General features: G+C 33.6%; 1 protein-coding gene across 1 annotated transcript in view; it reads right to left on the bottom strand.

Moving 5' to 3' along the window:
• Positions 1-6,338: 6,338 nt before the first annotated feature.
• The window catches only part of Smp_167160 (hypothetical protein), a gene marked incomplete at its 5' end in the record, with an annotated part of 35,850 nt that continues 23,730 nt past the window's right edge, over positions 6,339-18,458 (bottom strand). Inside the window, 6 exons of the mRNA XM_018794378.1 lie at positions 6,339-6,938; positions 7,713-7,834; positions 9,055-9,256; positions 12,399-12,599; positions 14,672-14,818; positions 17,085-17,270. Of these exons, the coding sequence (XP_018648796.1) occupies positions 6,621-6,938; positions 7,713-7,834; positions 9,055-9,256; positions 12,399-12,599; positions 14,672-14,818; positions 17,085-17,270 (1,176 nt within the window). The 3' untranslated portion in view covers positions 6,339-6,620. The remainder of the gene's footprint in view (positions 6,939-7,712; positions 7,835-9,054; positions 9,257-12,398; positions 12,600-14,671; positions 14,819-17,084; positions 17,271-18,458) is intronic.

An 18,458-nucleotide genomic window follows, 5' to 3' on the forward strand; every position in this document is an offset into this window, starting at 1 on the left:
GAATACGAGACAATTGGGAAAACAGCTACTCAACATTTAACGCGGAAAACACTCAACAATAGAGAAGGCGGGAAGAACTAGTTCAGTTCATGGGATAGCGTGGCTCAGCCATGCAGGCGTGATCATTCTTGCTTAACTTATCTCCTTTATTCATATTAAATATATTGTTACAACTCCAGCCTGATTGTATTCTCCATCGTATATTGGTGATTGTTACGATACAATGAGTCATTGTAGACAATAATGTAACTCTCTGTTAGGATCTTATAGATTAGGTGGTCACATCATGACATCCACAATCTTAGGATCAGGTCTATCATAAGAGCAGTACTAATAACGAAGTAGACCATAATTTTACAATTTTACATAAATTTTTAACAAACTTGATTCTAATACAAGAAATAACTAAGGTAGCCTTTCAATAATAGCCCAAAGAAATATCAATTAGTTATATTTCGAAGCCTTATATCTCTATGGATCGCTGATATCTTAACAATATCTTCAAAGATACTACAGGTAGTCGGAGTTTGAAAACGCCTTTACATGTAACACCTCCATAATTGAAGGATAGCAACTCAGTCAAGTCAGAAGACAGAAATGAAGGAGTTCGAAGCTATACTTGGAAATCCATCGATATATCGAGGGTCATTTAGCCTAAGCTTGCTAACAGTTGTAGGAGATGCGTAGCACGACGTTGCTTAATTACTTACTCCTGTGACCTCTCGTGGGGGAGCATAGGCTGTGCACCAACATTCTCCATCCAACTCTGTCCTGGACGATCCTTTCCAGTTCTTTCCAGTTAACAATCATCCTTTTAATATCTGCTTCTATTTCCCGGCGTAATGTGTCCTTTAGCCTTCCTCTTTTCCACTTCCCTTCCGGATTCCAGGTTAGGGCTTGTCTTGTGGTACAGTTTGGTGATTTCCTTAATGTATGTCCGGTTCACTTCCAACGTCTTTTCCTAGTTTTCTATTCAGCTGGAAGCTGGTTTGTCCTCTCCCACAGAAGGCTGTTGCTGATGGTATCCGGTCAGTGAATATTAAGCATTTTGCAGAGACAACTGTCTTCACATACTTTTACACTCTTGACAATAGTTGTGTTAGTTCTCCACGTTTCAGCTCCGTACGGTAGGATTGTCTTGACGTTCGTATTGATGATTCTCACTTTGAAGTTAGTTGACAGTTGTTTTGAGTTCCATATGTTCTTCGATTGTAGAAATATTGTCCATACTTTGCCAATCTTCAGCTTCACGCCTGAATCAGATCCCCATTATTGATCGATGATGTTTCCTAGGTACGTGAATGTTTACACCTCTTCCAGAGTTTCTCCATCAATTGTGATTGGGTTGGTGTTCTCCGTGTTGTATATGAGGATCTTGCTTTTTCCTTTGTATATGTTGAGGCCAATGGATGCAGAGACTGCTGCTACGTTTGTTGTCTTCACCTGTATTGGTACATGTGTATGAGATAGGAGGACTAGGTCATCTGAGAAGTTCAGATCGTTTTATTGGTTCTGAGATGTCCATTTTATTCTGTGCTTCCCCTCAGATGTTGAAGTCTTCAAAATACAGTCAATCACTAGATGAAAGAGGAAAGGGGGAGAGTAGACAGTCTTGTCTGACTCCAGTCCTTACTGGAAATGCATCTGTCTGCTGTCGTCCATGCACCATTTTGCATTGTAGTCCGTCGTATGAGTTCCGGATAATGTTGAAAATCTCCTCAGTAACATCATAGTGTCGAAGAAGTTTCCATAATGTTCTCCTGTCCACACCACCAAACGCCTTCTCATAGTCAATGAAGTTGATGTATAGTGACGAGTTCCAATCAACTGACTGTTCAAAGATGACCCGTACTGTCGCTATTTGGTCTGTGCACGATCGATCCTTACGGAATCCAGCCTATTGATCTCGAAGTTGAGCGTCTACTGCGTCTTTCATCCGGTTCGGCAACACTCTGTTGAAAACATTTCCTGGTACTGACAACAGTGTGGTGCCCCTGTAACTCTCACATTTGCTCAAGTCTCCTTTCTTTGATATCTTGACGAAGTATCCTATTTCCAGTCCGTCGGCACTTGTTCTTCTTCCCAAATCTTCTTGAATAGAACATGAAGCATGTTTGCAGTTACTTCAATGTCTGACTTCAGTGCTTTGGCTAGTATATTGTCAGGTCCTGCCGCTGTCCCATTCTTGATTTGTCTGATGGTCATCTTGATTTCATCGATCGTTGGTGTGAAAACAATGTACCATCTATAAACAATTTGTTGAATGCATATAAATTTGCAAGTCTCTCTCCACTTTCACTTCTCTCTCCTAGTCCATGTCATCCCACTATATCTTCATATCCTGTGTTGTCCACTCCAACTTTAGCATTTAGATCTCCCATCAGGATGGTGAGGTCCTCCCTTCAGCACTAAGCTATAATTGATTGCAGCCTCCAGTAGAACTGATTTTTATCGTCGTTGTCACTATCATTTGTGGGTGCATAACATTGGATAACATTCATTGTGATCCCCTCCTTCTTTGTTTCGAATGATGCTTTGATAATTCTGGATCCATGAGATTCCCATCCTACAAGTGCATTTCGTGCTTCTCTGGACGGCATTAGATCAACTCCTTGAGTGTGTAGAGCATTTTCTCCTTCGTGACCGAAGTACAGCAGCATCTCACTTGTACCTAGCCTTTATTGTCCAGCTTTGGTTCAATGGGTTTCGCTGATTCCAAGTACTGCCAATTTGTATCTCCTCAATTCCATTGCTATTTGACTGATCTTCCCGGTCTACCACATTGTCCGGACGTTCCGTGTACCTATAGAGAGTGTTGCTCTGGTTGTTAGAAGGGGCATCGGCCTCGTGACTTCCGAAAAATCTTGGCTTTCATCATGAGGCGTCATTATTCTTCCTTGAACTCGGAGGGCAGAGTTTAGAATGTTTGAATTATTTTTCCTGGTTAGTGTTTTTTTAGTGAGTTAGTTTTTCTACGGGATGGGGTGGCTAACCCCGTGCCCAACCCTCCCCGTTTACTCGGGCTTGGGACCAGCAGTAACTCTAGAAGAGCTAAAGGCGAGGTTACAGCTCGATCTGGTTCGGACGCGTGACCTATCGTCTTCGGATAAATGTGTCCATTAAAATTATAGAGGCCAGCATCGAGTATCGATGACTTACAGAACTATTTATTTTGGGGATTTATTTTACGTCGTAGCTACCCTCCTCAGCGATGTAGTGGTGATCCTAACACGTGGAAAGCCAGAAATTTAAACCCAGCAAGGTCGTCGTCGGTAAACACTCTTGTGATAATTTGTTATGCTGAGGAGTATCTGGTCATCTTTCCATAATATGAGGTACTATGTTGTAAAATATAGCACTGAAAAAATGTAAGGTAAAGGTTTTTACACGTCATGATTTTCATAGGATTCTCGCCTTAACCAGTCGTCTTGGAGAAAAAGAGGAATTGTAAGTGTATGTTGAAATACACTTGTACGTACATAACAACACAAAATTGACACGCATTTTGTTAACATGCAACAGAGTAAAACAATCTTCGCACGATGATTTTTTCGACACAATAATGCGAAAATGATCGAGGTGAAACAAAATATTATGTTGTGTCCCACTCTCAGTAATCCCTTAAGCGTCATAGAAACCTCAACCTTCTTCCAGAACACTTTATTTCAGGCCGGTTGTAAGTTACCGCTGACGTTTTTTGTGATTGTTCATTATAAGGCGGCGTATCTTAATTGTAAGGCTCGCGTCGTTCGAGTGTACCGAAAGAAAAGTAACATGAATCGGGTCTCCTCTAAATAAGTGTCTTTAAGACTATCGATTCTGATGTTCTCGTTAGTTCTGTTCTAATCGATGATATAGTACTTAGGTTTACAGTGAATGGCTTTGAAGAGTCTCTTGTATGCCGTCTCGAGAGGCAATCGAAATGAATCGCAGCGTAAAAAATCATGAGTACCAATTCGTAAGGTAGGCTGAACAAAAACACCAGCTTACAGCAGCCGAGTGGAAATAGGTTTAACTGAACGCATCGCGTTTGAAGACTGCTCATGTGGGAGTTTAGATCTACATTCAGTGAAGACGATGAGGGATCCCGAAGTTCTCCTGGAACTCTGAGTGTCGTTCCACAAACAAGTTGAGCTACAGTGTATCTAACGTCTGTTTTCATTGCGTTGAGAACACTGAGTAAAACGAGTGGAAGAGCGTCGGTCCACTGTGAAACATTTGCAGCCCAGAGTGGGCTCCCAACTGTCGGCGGAACCGTGCTGTCGACCCTTCAGCTTGTGGCTGGTAGGCGGTTGCTCGGGGTCGCGCGATTCCTAGTGGTGTAGTTAGACAACGGAAAAAGTCGAGATTCCAGCCGGTGTTCAAGGTATCTAGCGATAGCTGAGTAATTATATTAAGAACTAAGAGAATCTCAAAGCCAACCCGTTGAGACCGCACCGTAGCGCCCACTTTACTATGGGAGTTGTGCATGTGGATCGGTCATGTAGTGCTCGTGAGAGTCAGCTTCTGCGAAGCAGAAACAGGCTTCGAAATTGTCGGGTCATGACTGGATCTGCTGAAATGAGGCGAAAGGGTCTTAATCTTAAATAACTCGAGTCTGTCCCGCCATGACGAACATAAAGTATACTGAAGGGTGGGAAAATATCCGAAAATATAAAAACAATATCACAATACGTATGAAATTCGAGGGATGATATATAATGTTCCAACAAGGAATAGACGCATAGCTCACTGTTTGGTGTACCAGATCACATCGAGCTCATTACTAAAGATGTAATAACCATCTGGAGTTTGAAAACGCCTTTACATGCAAAACCTCCATACCAAATCAGTCAAATCAGAAGACAGAAATGAAGGAGTTCGAAGCTATACTTGGAAATCCATCGATATATCGAGGATCATTTGGTCTACGCTTGCTAACAGTTGTAAGAGATGCGTAGCACGACGTACCCACTCGTAATCTGGCGCGGATGCGTGATCGAGTGCCTTCAGATTAATGGGGATGGATTTACCACTACACTATTAAACGTATTGAAAAGCCTAGTGGATAACCGGTTGAGATCCAATAGTGAAAACAATCTTCTAAGGAGACTAATACTGATATATTAAAGACAGGTCAAAGGTTTTAAACGCTCAATCAATGTGAGGCAGTCTGACAGATTCTTGGGATCATCAGCCTTGGTTTAACTTATTGATGTAAAACTTCAGGAACTTATCATTCGTGAAAGGGTTATATTAAGTGTTCTGTCTACTTATTCGGCACTGTCTGATACGCTATAGTGTCGGCTGATACGTTAAGCCCATATACCATATTATAGCTTCTGGACTATTCAAATTACCTATCCATCATGAGTCATGCTTTGACCTTGTTAATTATTCATTTATTAGTCCTGACTGTTTTTATATGAGCGTATGTGTGTGAGCACTTTTTATCTTATTCATCACATGTCTGTAATTTATTTTTATCTGACTATAAACATTGATTAACGCTTGATTAAGGCGAGTTGGCTTACCCTCCATCTCCAATGCATGTCATTTTTGCTTCACTCTCTTCTATTTGATTCATCCCTCTGATTTTCTGTCCAGATCAATGAATGTACAAAATATATGTATTCGAAATCCATTCTCGTATTAGACTTATTTAACTCCGTTATCCATCAACGTAGATTAAGTCATGTATTGCATACGAGGATAGACAGGATGTATATTTTGACAAAAATCATTTATATGGCCAAATCAGGAATCAGATTTATATCCCCCACAACACATTGATTCAACCGCCTTAAACCATTGTGTTGATTATTATGGAAGTTTATCTAAGTAGTACTAAGGCATCTCAGCTGAATACATTTTACCAGTTCAAACTACATCTTCAAGTTTTCCTTGATGAATTTTTTTCATTATAAGAGTATGGTTATCTTCCTAAAAGAAACTTTAGCAATAACTCATTGTCATGAATCAATATTTTTCGTGTTTAGCTGTTGTTTTAGATGTCTTGTTGAAAATCAAATGAAACTAACGTATATCAGTAGTGTACGGCGTAGATTCATGAAATTAAAAAAAGTTTTAGACTTCTATCTCATTGAATTGGAGCTAAAAGGTAATTTATACCAAGTTTACTTTCTCTATGTGGATGATTATTTCGAAATCTGTAAACTCTAATGTTACTGATAAATGGTTTTTAAAAGTCAAGGTGTTTAGTTCAACTCTGAAAATAAAATTAAATGTATAAAGTGTATTTTAAGTCGGTTACTTAAAAAAATGCTTGACTCAATAGAAGTAAAACTGTGAAGCGCTTCAGATATCTTTTGAGTTACAATGTAGAAGAAGGAATAACTCGTTAACTAGATGTTTTATGTTTATACAGTAAACACTAGTTAAGTCAGTTAATCCTATCTGTATAGGACAACTGTAATTAAAATATTCGAAAATAATCACTCTTTTGAATATGATCTGAAGTCATTCATGCAACAAAAAGAATATTACACATATGTTTCGTTCAAGATTTAGAATCACTATATGGTTTTATACCAAAAAACTACTAGTTTGTAAAAATGAATGAGACTTTAGTAAATGAACGATTTTAAATGAAACCAAAGAAATCTATAAGGTTATGCATTTTATATTGCTTCAAGGTAATTAGTTGGTACAAATTTAATTTCACCAAATGGATGAAATTTGACTAAACTCCAATTGGTATTCCCGTTGCGACCATAAGATCTTATAATTGTCACTAACTGACCTTTGGCCGATATCACAACACTTTTATTTTTAGAAGAAAAGTCATGAGTAATTCTGTGAGTTGGTTTATCGAATAAATCATCATTCACAGAGAGTTTTGAAGTTGAAGGTTGTTCTTTCGTATTTATATATTTAATGTGATCACCTGAAGAAATTCTGCACAGTTTTTGCTCCTGTTGGTTATCAGACTCATGATACTATATAATAGAGGGAAAAATCCATCAAAAATAAATTGTAAGGTAAAAGTCAATCCAATTTTAGAACAGTATTTAACCTTGATTAAAGAAACTGATACAAAAACTACATGACTAACACAGTAATAATTTAAAATCTTTGAGTATACAGTAAACTCGTTACACTGTGCAGAAATTCGAATAAATAGCGAATTTATTTTTCAAAAAACTTGTTTTTAATTATTTGTAAATATGGAATGAATGATTATAATTTTCATCAAACGTTTCTATCTCAAATAATAATCCTTATTTTCAATATCAACTAGTATTAAGAGACCATATTTTTGATGTAAATATAAAAAAAACAAACATCATAGACCATCTGTGTATGTCATCAGAATAATCATTTTTACGAAAATAAATCTTTGAATTGATTATTTAGATTAGTACATCAATGATGATAGTTAAATAGGTAATACCTATTAATAGATTATATTACGCATCACTGGAACTTGAAAAAATCTGGAGGATTTTTATATCAGTAAAAACATGTAGATCAACGTGAAACGATGTTTTTACATAATCTTAACGGTTTCATTATAAATTTGACCATTTCTCTAGATTTGAAGCTTTAACCCTAGTCGTGATTAATTAATTGGTAATCTTGTTATAAAATATGTTTCATAAAAGATAAAGATCTTATATTTTGTCTATTTCTACAATATACATTAAATCGAGACTAAACTAATGCGTCTACCAAGAAAAATTAACAGTATGAAAATTATATGTTCAACTTACAATAATTTTCATTTCGGGATATGGCGATAAGGAATTGCTAATAACACTTCCAGTTGGAATTGTTAGACAGGGTTGAGTATATATATCTGAGGTTGATAGATGACTGCTAACTGACATCACAGCTAGATAAATTTAAGAAATTGTCAAATATATAACTGATTAAAGACAAATGTACAGTGGATTAGAGTGTGAAGATGAAAAATCTCATTAATTGTTTTATGTTTTTCAGTTCCAAATACACAATACTGGATTTGGAAAATGTATAGACATGAAGTATTCTGGAATTTTCAGTTTGACTTAAAATTAAACTAATACAAAGTTCTCTTTCTCAAGTTAATCATGCACCTATGCTTATTCAACATAATAATACCAATGGATATATGACTAAATTCACTCGACAATCATTCGTAACATACTTTGTTGTCTGTGACAAAAGTGGAATAACAAGATTGACGAGGTAAAAACTATCAAGTCAGTACAACTGTAAGAAAATAACACATAATTTGCGCATTCAATTACTCAATCAAAGAAGTGCAATTTCATTCAATCAGTCTGGTAAACTAATGCCAATTGTTTTAAACATCGACTGTATTATTATTTGTATCATACATTGTATCACAAGAACTTTATGGTCATGATTACTCAATAGTTTACAGAAACAGTGTTAATTGCACGATCTAATTTAATATTGAATATAACTATATTTTCTTTAACTAATCATTTACTAGCAACATGTATGTGTAGACATTTCCTCTTGTCGATAAAACAAGAAGTAAGCGTTAAAAACATACAGAGCTTTATTAATTTCCATCGTTATAAATTTATTTAAAAGAAAAATTGTGTTGTGGAGCAAAAATAAAGCCGACTGGTCAACAATAATACTTAGAATATTGTAGACATTTCGACCATCAGTTTGAAGTCAATATAATAAAACATTTCAAAAAGTGACCCAGCAATTAACTTATCATAAAGCAATAATTATTATTTTGAAAATTCAGTTTTGAAGTTCATTAAAAGACAACAATAATTTCAAATACAGACTTGCAGTATTTGTTAATAGTCGATTCAGTTCTAATTCAGAACACTGATTTCTTTATTAATTACAATAGTCGCAAGAATAAGTAATCAATTTATTGAGCTTCAGACAATGTCATGAATGTTTTCTTTACTCAGAAATCGGAATAATACTTAAACTATTCAATTTATTTAATACTCAAATACAAATCAGCTGGTTTACCATTACTTTAGTAACCTTAAATCCCTAATAATCCATTTATATTGACAAATAATACGTGAAATAAGTAAAAAAAAATTTTCAAGCGTAAAAATTCTAAAATCTTACGAGATTCTTGAAGAGGTAAATTATTCTTGTCACTACGCGTTGATTCTTCTTCCCAATTAAGCCCATTAGGTACTTCATATGTTCTATGAGTTCGACAACGTTTTGTTTCGTAGAGAAGAGATTTTAATTTATCTACACGAATAATAAATTCTGCAGGAGATATATTACATCCAGGTTGTATAGATATATTGCTTTTTTCAGTCTGTCGAGAGTATAAAATGTTTTTAGCACTTTAATTAAGGACGTTCTACTATATAAACAATTAAATATTATTGTCTTTGCAAAATTATTTGCAAAGTCTTAAAGTTTAACTTTTTTTTATCAAAATTGCAATTATTCTAAATGTTAATTAATAAACAGAGTCGACCAGACAGAGAAAACAGTTCAAAAACGATTTATTCATAAACAGTGTGCTTTTACATAAAACTGCAAACATTTAATAATACAAGTCGTACTGATCTTTAAAATATTTTTTATTCGTTCATGGCAAGCATCATTTTTTTAATAATATTTATTATTTCATTTAATATGTCTGTTATTTAATATTTTGAAATTAAAATAATTCAGCAAAGTGATTAGAAAGATAAATTAAGTTAACCAAAAGGTGATAGTTCATGAGATAAAGGAAATCCATTCGGGATGCACATATACCAACGTAAACGTATTAAAATACAGTTCAGAATATTAATAACACCATAATGTAAACTCTTACAAAACAGATAGAACTTATGTTGTCACCATTTCTTCAGTATCTTAATAAAGTATCTTTCTTTCCAGTCTTTTGGTGCTTGCTTTCCTTCCCAAATCTTTGTGAAAAGGATGTGACCTTTTCAGATGGATTCCGGAAATTTCGGGGCGGAATCATATAATAATGTCTGCTCAAACTTGGTAACCCTCTTGAGGGATAAGTCGCCGATCAGGGATTTTCAAATATTCTGCTCCTTATTTGTTGCCATGTGCTATTTTTGGTCTTGATATCTACGTCCAATTTCCAGTACCGTATGCTCTTTGGTCTTCATTTCCTCTTGTTAAAGATACCGAGTTAGGGCCCCTACAGCGATGCAGTTTAGTGATTTCCGTAAATCGTGATCTATCCACATCTGTTTTTTCCTAGCCTCCTCCCAAACCGCCAACTAGTTTGTTGCCTACCAGGCGATTATTGCTGATGGCCTGTGGCCAATCAATCTGGAGTATCTTGTAAAGACAACTGTTCATATAAATGCTCGCAGTTTTTGATGATGAATGTGATACTTCTCCAAGTTTTGGCTTCGTACAATAAAATGGCTTTAACCTTTTTATTGAAGATTCCAACTTCGCTATTGGCTCTCAGTTCTTTTGAGTTCCAGATGTTGTTCTGTTGCTGCCCTTGCTTCGCCGATCCATGGATTCACATCTGCATCATATCCTCCTTGTTTATCAATCATGCTACCCAGGTACACAAATGCTCTCACTTCTCCCAGAGCTCGGTAGTTAAGTGTGATGTAATTGTTTCCCTCTGTGTTGCGTTTCAGTATCTTACATCTAACTTGTCCATAGTTAAGATTGAGGTCTACTGTTTCAACAGCTGCTTCTGAACTGGCTGTCTTCTCCTGCATTTGTTTTTGTAAGTATGTGTTACTGTTCCGATACATAACCCTTCTCACTTATCATGGGCTGGAACTACTTGTAACCATCGAAAGGCTTTAGGCATAGTTCTTCTAATAGTATAAATGCTCACAATTTAGCACTGAATGCGTAATCATCAGTTCAGTTGAACAAAATAAAATACAAGGAAAACATTCTGTCAAAAGAAGCTCCACAGTTATGATAAATATATAACTTGTTATATGCAAATATATGAATTTAGCTGAAAAACATTATAGATGTTTTTGGTATACCTTGTTTCAGTGTTAATGCTAATAATAGAATACCAACTTCAACCACACATTGTTCGACTCATCAATTCAACTATTTTTGCAAAAATGATAAAAACAATGATCACTACTAAAATTTTCTAAGCCTACGTGGATTTCGTAAAACGATCTGCTTAATAGATAAAAAGAGTTCTGACGTCAGCAAACATAATGTCATAAAGAGGAAGTTGTGCTGCATTCTACTGATCAAATAATTTCTGAAAATTCAACAGTATTATTATAAGTATGTAAAATTACATTTTATCTAATTTATTGATTTTAACAAGAACATATTTACCACTGAAAAAGAATAAAATTTATACCGCTTTAAAGATTAGACTGCATAACATTTCATAGTGTGTCAAAATTATTTGATAGACAACATTAATCAACACAGTATTACTTGCACATAATAATGCAGTTCAATGTTACTGTAGAACTTATGAAGAATTGATTAATTATAATTCTGTAAATCTATTTATCATGTCACTTGTATTTGTGATGGATGAAGTATGTAAAGTTACTTCTTTTGCACATGATTTATTGATCTAAATCAAACAGCTTCACAGGCTGATTTTTATTGTTTTCGTATGAATAAGAAAGCTTTGTCTTACAACGTTCAGAATTGACTACAATTTTTGAAACTTTTGCCACAATTTGCACAGACATTTTGTTCAAAAGGATAAAAATCTTATCAGTAAGGCAATCATGCACTTATCATTACATTATATAAAGTAAAAGTTTGTTGTGAAAGTATTGATGTATTCATAAAGTTGAACAAAACGAAGTCAGTAACTTTTGTTGATTTTGTCCAAATGGTATGAGACTTTTGAATCCAAGTAATCTAAATAGTGTGGTCATTTGAATCTTATTAATTTGAAAAATATTATTGAACAACTCGTTCATGAATAATAAGAACATCTTTCACTAGTTGGATAGTTTTACTGAAACTTAAGAAGTAGGTACTTGTCTGACTGATTTTATTGTCCAACATTATATTTTATCTAAAACCATATCTTGAATTAAAACAGCATACATAAAGTTATTCAGAAAGATATTTTGTTGAAAAACAATCATTTTGAACAGATTTCTCAATCTATTCTAAGACACAAAAACTAATTTCTCACTATAATAAGTTAAAATTTAAGAGTTTATAGTAATCAAAAAGAGCTGCTCATAGTGTTTACCACATGTATTTATTTATAGGATATCAGTAAGACACTAAATCAGAGATTTTAAACCAGTTTATAAAATGTTCAAACTTAGAATAGTATAAGCGTAAAAACCACACCAATGTTATGCTAGCTTAAATTATGTATTAAATAACTCAATGATAAATACATTCGTACAATTTAAACTGTTTATGTAGACTGTATTCACTATTAATTGAACCAATGGTAGAGTTGCAAATGACAAATCAAGGTCATTATGACATTTATTTTTATAACTTACATCGTTGATACACTTGTGAACTAAATTTTCAGCTTGTTGCATAAGATTTGATTGAAGTATAAAAGCGTATTGACTAGCTGATATTAAAATACTATTTGCACTTTTTACTAATGAAGGTAGAATATTTTGTAGACCAAACTGTAAAGTAGATAGATTTCGTATATTGTCTTCTCTTTGTAATTGCATATTAACAACAGCTTGCTTGACAAAAGAATTGATTTAAGAAAAGAGTATTAATATCTGTATAGCATAGAAATGGAATTTCTGTTTTTGTATTCATACTTACTTACTTACGCCTGATACCCCTCGTCGAGGAGTATAGGCCGCTCACCAGCATTAATCACTGAAAGCTGTGACTGGTTTTAGAAGTTGATTCACTGGTGATTATTATTATTATTATATCCTAATACAGGCTACGGATAAAAAAATATGCGTATGATTTTAAATGTTCAAATGAAAGTTAGATTTCATAGTATACAAACTTCAATAATGAGCAAATGATAAGCATTGTATTTCTTAACAAAGGATGGTAAACAATTTTCAAGATAATGTATAGGTTTATGTAGTTACTTAATTAAGATAATCCTAGAAAAAATTACTCTCAAGAGACTCACCCGTAATTTGAACGTTATTGTTAAGCGTGACTCTGTTCATTATGTCACATAAGTCAACTCAATTTTGATTACTTATTATTTTAGAATTTATGTTCATAATCAGTTATCAAAAAGATGTATGCATAGGAAACTCATCGTCTTAAATCGTTGAGTATTTGTTGTAAACTATATTGATGGTAAGCTTTTCTGGATAATTTCGTCTAACATTAGTGAACATTTATCAAGTGAGAGTTAACTTTTTTTAGTATTGTTAGTAATCACGTTTATTTATTTGAAGTATAGTAAGCCAGAAATTGAATTTTCGACAAAGTAGGGATAACAATGAAACTGCTATGACAACATTTATTAACAGAAGTTTAAATGTTTGCAAAATACGTATTTCAGTGAGTAAAACAATTATAGTTCTGTCGATTCCTCTGACTCTCTTTGACTACAGTCAGCTTGTTTTGACTAGTGAATAATGACTTCGTAAAAATAAATTGCTTTGAATTAAAACGAATATATATAAATCGGGTCAAATTTCATACTACCCATTATTTCGTTTCTAATCGAGATAAATATCATTTAATGAATTTAAACAAAATATAGTTGCAATCATGCGACTGTAAACTAAACCTACTAATGAGTGAATATAATTATGTTGAAGAAATAAATAGCTCAACATGGTAGATAATCAGTTTACTCAATATATGGTCTCAGAGTTAGTGATAAATGTAATCGATAAAAAATGATCTGGTAATTTGATAAGCAAAGTGGTATATTCCCACTACTTCTATGTGTAATACGGTCACAAATCCCAAGTAACCATGAATAATAAAGGCGAGTTAATTAGTACTGAAAGAAAACTATAACGGAAATTAAGTGAACTTTATAACGTTGATTGGTTTTAAACCAAACCTTATTTTTATTTATATTGTTCTAGAAAAATGTTTTTCTAAGGGTAAAATCGACGTATCATTATAGGATTAAGTATAGAAAATTCACAGAAAACTAAGTACTAACTTTTTGAGTTTCCAAGTGTACTTTATGACTTCTCCGCATAAACCATCAAATTACCACTTTTCATTCATGCGACACAGTTATACTTGCATTTTATCAAAACAATCTCAACTGAATTTCAGTTTGTGTTTCTTAAGATGAATAGATAAGGAAAAAATAACTTATCGATTGTGTGATAGAATACTATAAGCTGAAACTTTCATCGGAACATAATACGCAGAATCGCTGTAATTCTTTGAATAACTTACCAGAAATCATGTTATGCAGTATGATTTTATTGACTAGTAACTTTTATAATTTGAATTGTTAACTTTCTTTTTTTACTATATAAACATATGTAAGTAAAGGAAAATTCATAAAATACCTATCCTAATTGATTATTTTTATTTACTATGTTCTTTCATCTTCCAGCAGGATGTGATGTTATATTTACTGATGTCCTGTAAAATGAAAATGTTTAATATCCTGACTACAAAAAGTGACCAGATATGTAATTATGATATTACACTTTATTTTACAAATCATAAACTATTAAAAAGAAAGAGAATTGCAAATTATAGTATTTCGACTAAACATTTCACGAAAAATTCTCATACAATGTGAAGCGACAGACATATGTAAAGTTATTCGTAAAAAATGATATTTATTGATTAAACTTACAACATTTTTATGGTTTTTCATTGAAGCTTCCATTAAAACAATGTTCAATTCTGTATTATCGTATTTATCCAAAAGACGCTTTGAAATATTTATCAATTTTTTCAATTCACTTAAACGATTAAGTACATTAGATGACATTTTTCTCATCTGCAATACATGTTTATAAAAAAAACTTAAGTGTACAATATATTAAACGTTCTTCTTCTGGTTCATAACGTAATCAATTAAATACTTACTTAATTACCCTGTTAACAGTCATGGACGAGCGTAGGTCACCCACCACCATTCTCCATCCAACCCTGTCCTCGGTCACCCTTCCCAGTTGCCACCCATTCTTTTCATGTCTGCTTCAATTTCCCGAAGCAATGTGTTCTCTGGTCTTCCTCCTTTCCGTTTCCCCTCAACAATTGAGAGCTCACCTCGTCATGCAGTTTGGTGATTTCCTCAGTGTATGTCCCATACAATTCCAACGTGTTCTCCTACTTTCCTCTTCAGATGGGAGTTTGTTCGTTCTCTCTCACAGTAGATTGTTGCTGATGGTATCCGACCAACGAACATTGAGTATCTTGAGTCGACAACTGTTTATAAATACCTGTGTCCTTTTGATGATGGTTGTGGCAGTTCTCCAAGTTTCAGCTCCATATAAATGAACTGTCTTGAAGTTCGTATTAAAGATTCTGAATTCGTTGTTGGCTTGCATACAGTTGTCTTGAGTTCCATGTGTTCTTCAGTTTCAGGAATGCCGTACTTGCTTTGTCAATCCTCGTCTTTACGTGTGCATCAGATCCTCCTTGTTCATCGATGATGTTGTCCAGCTATTTGAAAGTTTCCACTTTTTCCAGAGTTTCTCCATTGAGTATGATTGTGTTGGTGATCTCCGTGTTGTATTTGAGGAGGTTGCTTTTTCCCTTATGCATGATGAGGCTACTGCTATGGAGTATGCTGCTACACTGGTTATCTCGACCTGCATTTGTTTTTGTGTATGGGATGGAAGGGTTAGGTCATCTACGAAGTCCAAATCGTTTAGTTACATTCAAACTGTCCATTTTACTCCGTGCTTCTCCTCAATTGTGGAGGTCTTCATGATCCAGTCAACCACCGGAAATAAGAAGAATGGAGGAGAGTAAGCAACCTTGTCCGACACCTATCTTTGTTTTGAACGTATCTGTCAGATGTCCTGCTTTCACGACTTTGCAGTGTAATCTGTCGTATGAATTCCGTATGACGTTGACGATTTTCCCTGACACAGCACAGTGTCTAAAACGGTTCCATTCACTTCGCCGATCTACACTGTCCAACACTTTCTTATAGTCAGGGAAGTTGATGTATAGTGATGACTTTTATTCAATTCGTTTCTGCACAATGATGGTCCGTATTGCACAGTATAATCAGATGTGATTACAATGTAATTTTACTTACTTACTTACGCCTGTTACCCCTCGTCGAGGAGCATAGGCTGCTCACCAGCATTCTCCATCCAACTCTGTCCTGAGCCTTCCTTTCCAGTTCTTTTCAGTTGCTATTCATCCTTTTCATATCGGCTTCTATTTCCCGGCGTAGTGTGTTCTTTGACCAAATATATTTCAGAAACCATCGGTTGACATATCTGACTATCTCCAAACAATGATTTGCTGTCACTCAAGCACAAAAGATAATTCAATCAAATTACCTAGAAATAATCAAGTTTTTTTATCTAGTCATACATGACATCTAAATATTTGCCGTTGTCGGCGGCTGTCGTGAAGTTTCAGGGCTTTAGCTATGACCTTTTTATGTAATAGTGAGTGCACATCCTTTAAAATGTCTCCGTCTGCAACAAAACAGCTGTCTAATGTTTCCATATTTTCAGTAATTGTTTTACTGTCTTCAGTGTAATATACATTAGATCTCTTTCTGGGAAAATATAGATCGTCAGTCATAACCAGATGGATTTACACAAAATGCAAAACACTAATATTATGAGAGAGATAAAAATAAAGTTTTATTAACCAAATTCGATCAATTAAAAACCTTATTCGGAATAATTAGATAAGGTAAACAACTCATTCAGTTTTATAATATTATGAATACTTTACTAAAATCTTTTCTTATTTTAAAGTATAATTCAGTGATGACCGATGTTTAAATGTTCCACATTTCAGAATTAAATAGGATAAAAACAACTGAAAATAGTTTTAAAAATTACAAAATTAACTAGAACTGAGCATTTGATACGATTAATGTTATGTTCATCAAAACTTAAACCCAGATACATATAACTAATAAGCCTTTATATAGTATATAATACAAGTGCTTAAATTCACTGTCAAGTTTTATTTAACATACATTCAATTTGACAATACATTTTAATAGAAAATATAATTTACTGAAGAAACTATATAGAATTATGGAGATAGTGATATGCATAGCTTACATATATATCATCCATATAATGAATTAATGTATCAAATGCAATTTCATAGTTTATTATTAGATCGATAGGTAATTCATTTGATGAACAATTATTTGTTGGTATATCAGGATGAAGTTTGATTGTGCTTTGTTGTAAAAATGTTTTTTTCATGAAACAGATAAAGTCTTTATGTGCCAATATAAATCTCTATAAAATAAAAAAAACAATAATTAAAATAATTTAATATTTTAAAGTGAGGAATTTGGAAAACAGAATTCAAAACTGAATTATTAAATTTCTATGCTTAGAGTTATTTGCTAATAAAATGAATTTGATTGAAGAACATTATATTCATGGATATGAAAACGTAGCCGTTTATCGTTTGATGTTAGTTGGTGAGGAATTATTGATAGTTCAAAATGTATCATGATTTTGCAATAGGGACAAATTAAATATTTCTCTAATGTATTTAAGAATATATTGCCCAATGTTTTTGAGTACTTTAAGTGTAATTTAGTCATCTGTAAAATGTATAATAAGTGTACTGATGATTATATTTTAGTTCATAAATAGCACTTATATTAAATGGTTGTAGGTTACCAGTAAAGTTATTTGGAGATGTTAATTATTATCTTTAACTATCATTAGCAAGATTTTGTTTGGTAATTCACAATAAATGGAGCACTGAGTAAATCGTATGTTAGAAAATGAAAAAGTAAGCCTTTATACTAAAACTTCTGGTTTAAAATAAACTCCAGTAGATCATTTAATCAAACTATTTATTGTTAACTGATACATACAGATTAGTACGTAGAACTTAAATCTGAGTATTAACATAGTGAGAAACTTTATCGTTTACCTCATTTCATTTAAAAGAGCAATGAAAGTTGCTAAAATATAAGGCGAATAAAATGCCAAAGGTGGAAAATCGGAAAGACACACAAGTACTAGTATCGAGACTTTAACTTATACTCAAGGTAAGTTTAAAGAGCTACCGTGAATTGTAAGATAATATAGAATTAAAGCTTGTGATATTAACCCAACACTATGAAAGTGCTTCATGCCGAATGAAAGACAGAATCCCTTGTCAGTATGGAATCATATCTTCAGATTGATTGTATTCATTGTAGTGCATTTTATATTCTAAAGCCATATCGTGAAATCTTGATTTTCCTCAACGAACATTTAAACTACGCAAGAAGATCGGGTAATTATCCAACTTGGAACTTAATGAGTCCAACCAGTAGCGGTATTAAAGTTCCTAATTTGCGATACTGCCTAGTGGTCATTCATAGTCATACGTATTAATGGCAAGCAAAACAAAATGACAATATACAAAATACTATACTATTGTTGGAACACCTTTTATCATCAGTAAAACAGAATCTAATATAG

The sequence above is a fragment of the Schistosoma mansoni genome, chromosome 1 (genome assembly GCF_000237925.1).
Source record: "Schistosoma mansoni strain Puerto Rico chromosome 1, complete genome".
Classification (NCBI taxonomy): domain Eukaryota; kingdom Metazoa; phylum Platyhelminthes; class Trematoda; order Strigeidida; family Schistosomatidae; genus Schistosoma; species Schistosoma mansoni.